An 11,620-nucleotide genomic window follows, 5' to 3' on the forward strand; every position below is an offset into this window, starting at 1 on the left:
TCTTATATTTGAATTAAACTGAATGTATAATTTACAGGCCATGTACATGGGAGGTTTGAAAATTCTCTACAATTATGATGTTAGGTATTTTCAAAAATATCAAAATAAATTAACAGAACCAGAATTGGTTAGTTAAGAAAGGGGGGAAAACATTTAAAATCATTAATTGATGTTGATCTGAAGAATTATAAGGTGTTGCTATTTATTACTTAATATACATGTATATGATTGTATATATAAGCAGATTCTAAATAAAATGAGATGGAATAACATTGCTCAAAATCAATAGGGCTGGTTTTATGTGACAATACATAGTACATAAACTGTTAAAAATAAAGTAAATTAACTATCTTTTATTAATGATATCTAATGGAATTTTCAATCAGTATTGATAAATTCATTATTCATGAGGCTTAATATCATTTCACTTATTACACTGTATGTTGTTTTTTATAATGCATTTTTTTGTATGTTTTGCTGCTGATTAGGTTGCAAGAAAAGTTTTACATTTTGATGTCATTTCCTGTTATTTTTGTTTATAATGTCATGTACTGATGAAGACTGATACATTTGTATTGGTGGGATTTTTTCATTCATGATTTTCTTTAAAAAAAACAAAATATGACAATTCCAGTAAAAGCTTTCTATTATAACTTTGATTATTTGTATATATTTCATAAAAGCTTAATATAGTAACAGTGCCTGTTGAGTAATGTAATTCCTAAATGTTCATAATTATTGTTCTGTCAGAGGTTACAATATAACTGCTTTAGAAAAAACAAACTCACCTTTAATTTTTTATTGAGTTTACAACAATATCTGTATAACATTGACATATTCAGAGGCCCAAAGTCTGCATAAAAACTGAAATGATACAGAAGATTTACTTTTTCACATGTATATAACAAATCAGAATCATATCAAAACCTAAACCAATTCTTGTACATGTAAATTCCTCAACCTAAATTACCTCAACCTGGCAACTTCTAACTTAAATAACCACAGTTTGTACAAAATAACAAAAGGTTTTTTTTTTCTATATTGAATGTTATTGTTAATCACAATTAATCATGTAAAAGAGTTACCAAACTGTTCAACAAAATATGTATTCTCTTTCTTCAATACATGTAGTTAGTCACTGATGTAATTGGATCATTTTTGCAAGAACTAATAATTCTCACAAACACCAGATATGACAGGTAGTTGTTCACAAATTCATATAATACAATTAAATAATGTTTAACATTTATATATAAGGAAAATCAACTTACTTTTCGTAAACCAATTCTTCATCTATACAGAAATAGTGAGTGTGTGCTGATGAACGTGGCCGTGTTCTAAGAGTTGCAAAGTAAAGACGATCTGAAAGAAAACACAATTTTAGGTTTAGTTATTGGTAATGTCCCGGTCACATATTCACGGATAATGCCACGGAAGAGCTACGGTCTAATCGTTCACGGATTACTACGGAAATGTGAAATTCCGTAGTCCGCTACGGTTCCAGTACGGACACACAACGGTATGAGTACGGAGTCTGACGGATTTCCCACCAAAAGCACCCGGAGAGACACAAATTGTTACGGACCGACACGGCTTGATACGGAGCGATACGAATCAGGACGGACGCACTACGGTCTGCTAGGGTATAAGCACAGGTTAGTACGAATAAGTACGGTCTGATACGGAGAAGAACGAATTGCCACAGATCTATACGGACCTAATTATACATCCGTCCACAACTTCTTGCATGCTCATTTTCAAAATGCCTCACAAGAAAAGAACACCTAGAAAACAAATTGCAGAGTTCAATGATTTTGGCGGAGAGGTTTCGGCCTAATCGCGTCCGAACCCCGAGACACATCAGGTCAGATAAAAGTGAATCTGGATCCACAACAAGTTTGCCATGAGAGCCTCATACTAAACATGAAGCGGTCTTCGTAAAAGCTCATCTCTAGTCCACCATCTCGTCTGTCTTACCTGATTAGATATGGACTAGTAATCATTAAGCAATACTGCTTCTCTTTTAATTTTAAAATTTGCTGTTCCTTTTACAATTATATTAATCATCGTGAATGTTTACGTTTATAAATATGTAAAAACTTGTTAATTAATCTTATCACTCATGGGCCAGCGCCCGAGGCTTATGAGACACTTCGTTTTATGTACATATTTACTCCAATTTCACGATCCAATGTTTGTAAAATATGTAACATTAAATGTTATTCTATAACTTTTGAATTGTAGTACGATATTAATATATTTTTACCTCTATGCATGTCATCAAGCAGCTCGACCACTGCCTCCTCATTCTGAGCCATTTTAACATTAAGTTGCAGCCAGTAAATGGCAATTATCATTTATTGAATGTTCCCGCAAATATGTCTGTTTTTAACAAGAAGGTAGTATTTATACCCTTGAAAAAGTACATGATACTTAATTCATCCGTACTTAACAGTGGTGGACCGTACCATTCCGTACCGTTTCGTGTTGCAACGCAATAAACCGTATAAGACTGTGCTAATCCCTGCCTCTCTGTAGTACAACGTATTACGATCTTGGCTTTCCGTGACAATTCCTTATTAATCCGTATTTTAACCGTAGCTTATACGTAGGGTAACCGTACAAATACGTAGTTCTCTGTACCAAACCGTGGAAATCCTTGGCAAGTTGGTTGACTACGAATCAATACGGACTTGTACGGTTTTCGTACGGACTAGTACGTATCAGTACGGTTTAATACGGACTATCAGGGATACGCTATGGTTGATTTTTCCGTAGCAAATTTTTGTGCATGATCAAAAATTGTCAAGGATCGCTACGGATATACAAGGACTACTACAATTGATTACAGTTACAATACGAAGAGCTACTGACCAGTACGGGTAGCTACGGACGATGCTGGAATTTATCCGTGGCTCTTCTGTGGGCGTATTCCGTGAATATGTGACCGGGGTATAAGAAATAAGTTGCTTTGAACATACAAAACAACATACCCTGGAAAAAGTCAAAATAATGCGATTTTAAACTAAAGCTTAAAGCACTACCCATCCAGTTGGTAAAATGAAACAAGAACTGTTGATAGGACTATTCGCAATGCTTGATAGAACAAGAGCTGTCCGTAAGACAGCGCGCTCGACTTTTTTATTGCTTGCCAATAAAAAAAGTTTTTGCAGTAAAAGGCAATACAAGAATCTCTGTATTTTTAAAGTGAACAATGGCCATGAGCATTAAGATATTTAGTGAAGAATTATTTTACTGAATTGTGTGATACCCTTGAACACTGCAGCAAAGTTTGAAATGTTTAAGTCAAAAGAGGGCTGGTAAGAAAGAAAAAAAAACTGAGTTGAGCCTTAAATAAATTTAATTCTAAGTCGATAAAAGGCCTTAATTTTTAAAACAAATCCTTGACAGAGTTACCTTCTCTTGCGTACAGATGGGGGTAATGATGTGAAATAGCATTAAAAGTTTCAAAGCAATATCTCAAAGGGTTAAGGCAATAAGTGGATTTTACCCATATTCAATGTATTTTCTAAGTCAAAAAGGGGCATAATTCTGTCAAAAACCTTGACAGAGTTATGTCCTCTTGTCTGTTGATGAAGGTCGTGATGGTAAACAAGTATGGTCAGTTTCAAAGCAATACCTCCAATGGTTTTGAAATAAAGTGAGGTGGTACAAAAAACTTAACCAAGCTCAATACACTTTCTAAGTCAAAAAAGGGCCATAATTCTGTCAAAAACCTTGACAGAGTTATGTACTCTTGTCTGTAGATGGAGGTTATGATGGTGAACAAGTATGGTAAGTTTCAAAGCCATACTTGTAATACTTCTGAAATAAAGTGGGGTGGTACGAAAAACTTAACCAAGGTGTGACGCCAACGCCGACGCCGGGGCGAGTAGGATAGCTCCCCTTTTCATAGAAAAGTCGAGCTAAAAAGGAGAGCCTGGACAATGAAGAATTTTCAAAAGTTCAAAAAGGTCCACAAAATCCTTAGCAAAACTTGCTTTTCTATGCATAATGAACTGTTAGTAAAAACAGTTAACAGTTATACAACATTGTCATGATGTGTCACAACAGGGCTCTTTGTAGGGTCAAAATTTCACGAGTCAAAGACTCTTTGGCCAAAATTTTCACAAGTCATATAATTTTTTTTCAAGTGTCATACATCTTATGATCTATATTGTCTACAGAAATAATGATGATTAAGAATTTATATATATATCAAGCAGAAAACCTCTAAAAGTTCATATTTCATTATATTATGTAAAGTCTTCTAGAAACACAAGTTTGTATTCTCATTAATGTTTTTTGTCATAAAACTTTACTTTACCAGAGCTATTTTTTCCCATTTAGAAGCATGTGTCTGGCAGTACAGGCCTGTACTTCTAGCTAAAATTTCTAGCCGTATGTGAGTGACTAGTCCTTCATAGAATGACATGCTTCTCAAGTCGATTTGAATTTACTGGTAAATCGCAACTTAAATGTTATTTATCACAAAAACTGATTGCAAAAAAAAGAAGCATTTTTTCTCCAAACTGTATAAATATGCAAAAATTACTTAGATAGGTTTATTTATTTATTCAAGAAGACACATGTATGAAAGACATTTAATGATTTTGAGTTGACCACAAATATTGGAAATACCACGTTGCACTATGATGTCACTTGTAAAACATAATACGAAATTAGTCTGAAGGAAATTTTTTCTCTTGTGTTTAGGCGCTGACAGAAGCATGCAGTAAAAATTTTGTCTAAAAAAAAGGTTATTGTAATCATTGCTATACGCAGTACACACCAATATGGAGGCTGTTTACACCAGATTGTGTAAAAGTTGTATCAGTTGTTTTTGAGAATGAAAAATTACACATTTGTGATAGGATTATGAATACCAAGCATTATTTGTAACATTATACAGGGTTCTCACTAGGACTTTAAAACATGGAGTACATGGACTCCCAACCCTGAAGAAGTTGGAGTCCAAAAGCGCATCGCAATTAATATGTTTACAGATTAGTCATATAATGCTCACAATAGTATTGCTGATATTTTGAATCTTCAAGAGACTTCCAAAGTTTATAGTTATTCAAAAGAAACTCTAAACTACATAGTATAAATATTGTTAACTTTTGTTGTTAATATTTATTATGAAATTATTTCATTATAATGCAACAACACATGGAAATCGTTTTTTTTTTGTTTTTTTTTTTCACTTTTATACCAAATCAAATTTTATTCTGGTTAAATAAGTCCACTCTAAAGACAAAAAGTTTATATTTGTAAAAAAAAACGTAAATGTATATAGGCAGCGTTTAGCGTAATGAATAGAAAAAAAGTGTACAGCTTCACACAGTGTGTAAGAGATTCATCCGATCGACAATTATTTTAGCAAATATCTTCAAAAGGGGGCAAATTGAAGATCGATATTTAAAGATTTAATGTTGATTAAATAATTAAGGGACAATTCTTTCGCATGTTTGCCTTGGAAACCGAGAAATTTTGTGAAATTTTAGGGTTTCTGACGAACGTGAAATCGTCGATGTTCGGGATAAATCTAAATATCAAAGAAAAGCGTATGTGTATTTTGGTTTGTTGTCCTGACATTTCGGCACAATATCTTAAATTCTTAATACTCTTATAGAAAGTTTTTGCAAGAATGAAACTAAAGCAAAATTGTGCCTAGAAAATGCCCAAAATATTCGACAATCATTCAAAATTACACTCATTTGTAATTTGAGAAAACAGTCTTTAAACTTGCGGCGTAAATAGTCGATAATTTTATCCTTTTGTCAGTAAAATTTGCTAATTTCCAATCAACTGTTGATCAAAGATATAAAATTATCACCTCGTGTTATATCTGGTAATTACATGTACTGTGCAGCGCGTGTATACATTAGTCTGATCAATTAGCATGATAATGATCGGAAGTGCAGGGTTTTACGGGACGCAGAATTCTGCGTCCCTATACGCATAAATTTTGACATGTACGCATATAAGTTATCCACTTGCGTCCAAGTGTACGCACAAAAATAATCCTAGACAATAGATATTATTGTTTCTGACCCAACATGATTTTATCTCTTTCTTCTCGAAGCTCACAAAATTCCATTTTAATCTAATACAGCGTGCAGAAATGCTTGCATTTGTTTATTTCTGAAGTTAACATAATTGAAATCTACTGTGCATGCTATTTGCAAGTGCCCGCTGCAGAAACTGATGACGTTTATCGTGCAAGCTACAGTAACTGATGACGCTTACCGTAAAATCTATTTTAGGTAGCCGTTTTTGGTTTTTCTGTTGCTATATTTAGACAGACTATTTATAACAAGCAATTACTATTGGTTAGCGTATCCAAAATGTCGATCTACCAGTTCGGCGAATGTATTTTGTACATGAACGGCAATAATAAAAAAGTAGTGCTTTTTGCAAACCTATTTTCATGTAGTGTTAAAGAAATTAAGTTACTGGGTATGTTATTATCGTTGGTGTTATAAATATAATGGTTTCAGGGAACTTAAATTATGAGGAGGTGCAAAAGCGGTTTCGTCGGCCTTTTTGTATGATATTTTTAAAAACGCAACATATTTAGCTGACTGGTCTGTAAAGATATCTATTGTGTGATTACTAGTTCAGCTAAAATATTTACAAATAGATCAGTACAAATTTTCAGTCTGTTGGTGTAATCACCTTATCAATAACAAAATATGCTACTAAAACTTGACATTCCAGCCACTCAAAGACTTAAATAAGCCTTGGAAATAGCACATGACATTTTGTAAAGGGCTATAAAAAACCTAGTGATAAAAGATATTGAAATCATACTTCTTAAGTTATGAAAACATACAATATACATGCATATTTCTCACAGGTAAGTGATTTTATGCAAAATAGAGTGGTCTTCATAGTCTTTTATAGTGAATATAATTTCGGACCCCTAAAATTCAGGCCTGGACCCCTACTTTTCTAGGCTGTGCATCCACTGGACCCCTAAAATTTCAAAGAGATGTAAAACCCTGGGAAGCGTTATCGCTGATTGGCTAATCGCTTCACGGGTCGATGTGCATAGGACCGCCTATCTTTAGACTGACACGCGCTGCCGCATTTGTGGTTGTAAACAATCGGTAATGTTTATGCGCCCAGGCAAAATTAAGCGTACGTGGAGTCCTTGCTCTGAAATATTTGCGTCCAGCTGTAATAAACATGCGTACCGGGACGCCGAAATAAGCGTCCCCGAGAACCCTGTTATACATGGGAAATTTGAATGATTGTGCATGGACTTTTAAATAGATAAAGCGGATTTGACCAATAAACAAAATAGCTTCAAATCTGCGGTTTAAATATAAATATTTGGACTAGTGACTTATTAGCCATATATGTACACTGTAGAAGCTAGTTGTATAGGCCCATTCTGGTAAGGAGGCACAAAGGTCCCTAAAATACCTCCTAGGACATTCTTGTAATATATTTCATTCTGCTACCCTTCTAAATAAAATAAAAAGGTCTGTACAAAGTCAGAGCAGATTAAAACTACATCAGAGCAAAAGCCAAAATCATGAAGCAAAAATAAATTAAGAAAATAACAATACAGTAAAAGAACACTTTTTGCAATTCTTTCAAATTCACTAATCAATTTACTTTTTAACTCTGTATACGAAAAATACCAAGGTCATCCGTATGTATGTTACTAGCGACATACACTTTTCAACAAATCATACAATTTACTTTATTCTAATACTTATTTCTCACCTTTAATAAATTCCGACGCACTGCCAATGATATCTTGCTCGTCTGCCATTTTTGATAACAATGCAAGGGCCGTTTTATGTTTAGTTATTTGACGTTTGTTGAGCCAATTCGAACAAATTTATTAGGGTCAAAAGTTTATCGGCTCCTGTCGGAATTTTTGATCGTATGAAAATTAAAATAATAACACACTCTTCAAACCATTTAGAAATTATATCTCCATATTCGAGAATCTGAAATAAATCCTGAAGTTTTGGATAAATCGATAAAATCTTCTGTCACAAATCTTTATTTATCCACAGCGGCCATGTTTGAAATCGAACGTAAAACCAGTCACGTGAACATGTCTAGACCAATCAATTACTAAACAACAACAGTCGTCATGACAATTCAAATTTCAGCCAATGGGACTAACGCTTTCATAATCAAGTAATAACAAGCCATCAATGTGTGAGAAGGGAGATAAATCGCGAATACTGTTACGACAGTTCTGAAGGAGTTAGTTCTTCTATGGAAGGAACTCTATATAGTCTGTTGAACGGCTATGCTGCCCATTACTCAAACTATTTAATGGTTGAAATGCCTGCTCATCATGACAAGAAGCATTTATCAGACAGTATTATTCTGAAAGCAATGTTATATACCCCTTTTTCTTTAGAATTTTTGTCTTTTTTTGTCAAAAGAGTTTATTAAATTAATTATCTGGACCTCTACGTTGAATGATTTCAAAACAAGTGAATTTTGGAGCACTTGTGCACAAACAGGGGACATTAATATTATCATGAAAACAATATAGATCTACAGTATAGTAGTTTTAGAGTTACAATATTCTTTGTCACGCATAAATCCGCGGCTTTGTTAACTAAGAATTGTTCTCAAAATTGCATATTTAGTAGAATGATTTCAAAAGTATGAAAGATATCATGAAAGATAGATAGATTCGACCGGACAAGTAGGTCCCTATACATTTACCACAGTGGGTAAACGGGAAAACACTGAATCATTTCATTCTACTTTTTATAATTCGATGTATATGGTTTACTGCGAGAACAGGCACCACTGTATGATTTATTGCAAGTTAATTTAATTCAAGATGTATCCTTTCTTGCGAGCTCATGAAGTATAGACGCATTTACCCATTGTGTTCACAGTTTGGAACCCACATACAATATCAAATGAAATGGCCAAAAGAGACCGCGATATTTCCCATTATCATGAAGGTAGATCTTCGCTGGCCTTCTTTTGAATAAAAGAGTAAAGACACATTATGTGCATGTAGTATTTAAAAAAAAAAATGTACCAGATCACTTACTATATATACACTTGGAAATAAGTTAAGCACACCCGGAACTTTAAAATTGTTTGTGATCCATTGAAAGCACTGTCATGAGATGACGAATTAATTGAGCTAAGAAATAGTAATTTCATAATTAGCGATACCAATTTAGTAATCGTAAACCAGTGAATTTATGAGTTTAGTTTATTCTTAACCAAATCATTGAAGCATAAGTAAATGTGTTCTTTTTTTAACAAAAATGTGTTTATATGTATGGTTTTGGAGCGTTTACAAAACATTTACTTGTGGATATTTTTGGTAAATGTTGACGATTATGTAATCTAAAATGACATGTTGCCAACACTGGCCATAGCTTTCGCAGAAGTGGTGGGTCCATCGCAGCGGCGGTGGAGTATTCGTCGCAGAAGCGGTGGATAAAATATGACCGTTCGCTGTTGTCGGTATAAGTATATGACTGAATTTTGTTTTATGTTTTAATGTTTTACTGGAAACACTTATAGTGAGACTGGAGTCACATGTATGTGCTCTTTCAACTTATTACACGCACACGATGCAATTCATTGCCGTTTATGCAAAACCTTCTGTACAGTTTGACGAGGGGACGCCACTTTTGCCTAATTTTGGTTGAAACACGTACTTATAAATGTGTGCAAAACGACCCCATAATACAACGGCACCGCATCGTATTGAATGATACTTTCACAAATTAACCATAATTTGGAAATATGGGAAATTATTATTGCATGTTTATAAAATAAAATATTTCAACGCAGACGGCAGTGGATTCGATTGACTCGCCGCTATGATCATAGCTTTTTATTGTTTTAAACAATCCAAAAATGCAAACAAATTTGTGATTGATCCAAATTTTAGTATTAGGTTATCTTACCTAACAGGACTAATGATATGCTTCGTTTTTCTAAACTGGAAAAATTATTCTATTCTATCTTCCCCTTTTGGCGATTTGCAAAACGCTCACACTAATTGAGCAAAAACTTCGCAAACAGCTTTTCCCCTTTCTTTTACACATAAAAAAAATTTTTAAGGAAAATTACCCTCTAAAGTTTTTCTAAGTTAATTAATATATGACGAACATAAAAAAGTTTTTACCTTTACCCAGGGTTAAAAATAATCCCCCCTGGGGGTCAGAATTTTAAATGCATTTAAAACAAAAAAACAAAAATTTTCTCTGAAACCGAGACAGCCAGTTTTAGAATTTACAAGAAGATTGCCTGGGGACCTATATAAAATATTTTTGAATTTAAAGCCGGGGGGTAAACACTTGACCTGTATTAGGGGTCTCAGTGACTTACTTTTTTGTTATTTGATATGCAGCTATGGCATTTGCAACATGCGCACAGTTTTAGACATAGAATTGAACTTTGATATGAGCCGGACTTGATTTTGACATAGTGACCAACTTTCCTCTCCTTTGATGTACAGCTATGAAATTAGGACAATTTGTACAGTTTTAGATGTAAAAATAGTCGTTGATATCAGCTGACATAGTCTTTAACCAAGTTGACTACTTTCTTGAGCTTGTGCTATGAAGTTTCGACCATGTGCAGTTTAAAGTGTATAATTAAACTCTGATGTTTGTTGACCTAAATATTGACCTAGTGACCTACTTTTTTGTTGTTTGTTGTACAGCTATGAAATTAGGACAATCAATGTAGGTAAAATTTGCATATAGTATAGTCTAGTGACCACCATCGTTCAAATTCTTGCAATACACTACCTACACAAATAAGTTTGTCCTAAAGTGAGGGCATTTGGGCAAATGGCTCCCTTGTCTTAAGTAGTATTATAACATTTCTTACATTTGCATTGTTATCGCATGACCGCCACAACTTTCCTTTGAAGATCGGCGTTCTCTAAATTTCAGTATTGGAAAACTTTGGGGTGCTCTAAATGAGGTATCAGTACGCTTTGGGGTGCTCTAAATGAGGTATCAGTACACTTTCTCGCGCATGCCCAGTTTATTATTTTATTTCAAATAATAAAGTGAGCATACCTGAAAAAGAGCAAAACAAAACATTACACAGTTTACAGACTTTTTCTAATATTTAAACATTATCTCGATCTTTTTTTTTTTCAAAATCTGAAAATGCAGTTATTATAAAGATGTTGACTCCAGTGGAAAGTAATCGCCATTTTATGCATCCTGACCTCGAGGACAAACCTGAAACAATGATCAAAGTATTCTTTCTTTTTTTGCTTTAAACAATGCCTTCGTTTTACAGGAGATTCTGACCAGTAAGCCATTCAGTAAATCACTACACGTATATGAACATAATATTCTAGCGTAATTATTAATAGATGGAAGTAGTGTTAAAGGCACATTATGCGTCAGAAATGCTATCATTTTTATTTCTCAAAATTTTAAATATTTGGTGTCTTGTTGCAAGTTCCACAAAAAATACTTATTTGCCATATAAATGAACTATCTTTGCATCTTTTGCTTTGCTGGCAATTGGTATAATTATAATGAATTAGTATTTTGTTAGCTTAAGGTCTTCAGCGTACCCGTTTATATATATGACATGCCGCATCTGATGAAAAACAAAAATGTTAAAAAGCGGCTTA

At 33.8% G+C, this 11,620-nt stretch overlaps 1 protein-coding gene across 19 annotated transcripts in view; it reads right to left on the minus strand.

Annotated features, from left to right (window-relative positions):
* Nucleotides 1-8,086, minus strand: part of LOC132757814 (dual specificity protein phosphatase CDC14A-like) — a 41,627-nt gene extending 33,541 nt beyond the window's left edge. For 8 of the 19 annotated variants that reach the window (XM_060749246.1, XM_060749245.1, XM_060749242.1 and 5 more), the window contains exons 1-3: nt 7,741-8,084; nt 1,272-1,362; nt 789-864 (exon numbers count right to left, since the gene is read on the minus strand). In XM_060749246.1, the coding sequence (XP_060605229.1) occupies nt 789-864; nt 1,272-1,362; nt 7,741-7,789 (216 nt within the window). In that variant the 5' untranslated portion in view covers nt 7,790-8,084. Of the gene's footprint in view, nt 1-788; nt 865-1,271; nt 1,363-7,740 lie in introns of all 19 variants that reach the window. The other 11 variants (XM_060749232.1, XM_060749250.1, XM_060749249.1 and 8 more) reach the window with 3 other exon arrangements.
* Between the last annotated feature and the right edge of the window lie 3,534 nt (nt 8,087-11,620).

This window comes from Ruditapes philippinarum, unplaced genomic scaffold (genome assembly GCF_026571515.1).
Source record: "Ruditapes philippinarum isolate M1 unplaced genomic scaffold, ASM2657151v2 ctg252_1_1_1_1, whole genome shotgun sequence".
Lineage (NCBI taxonomy): Eukaryota > Metazoa > Mollusca > Bivalvia > Venerida > Veneridae > Ruditapes > Ruditapes philippinarum.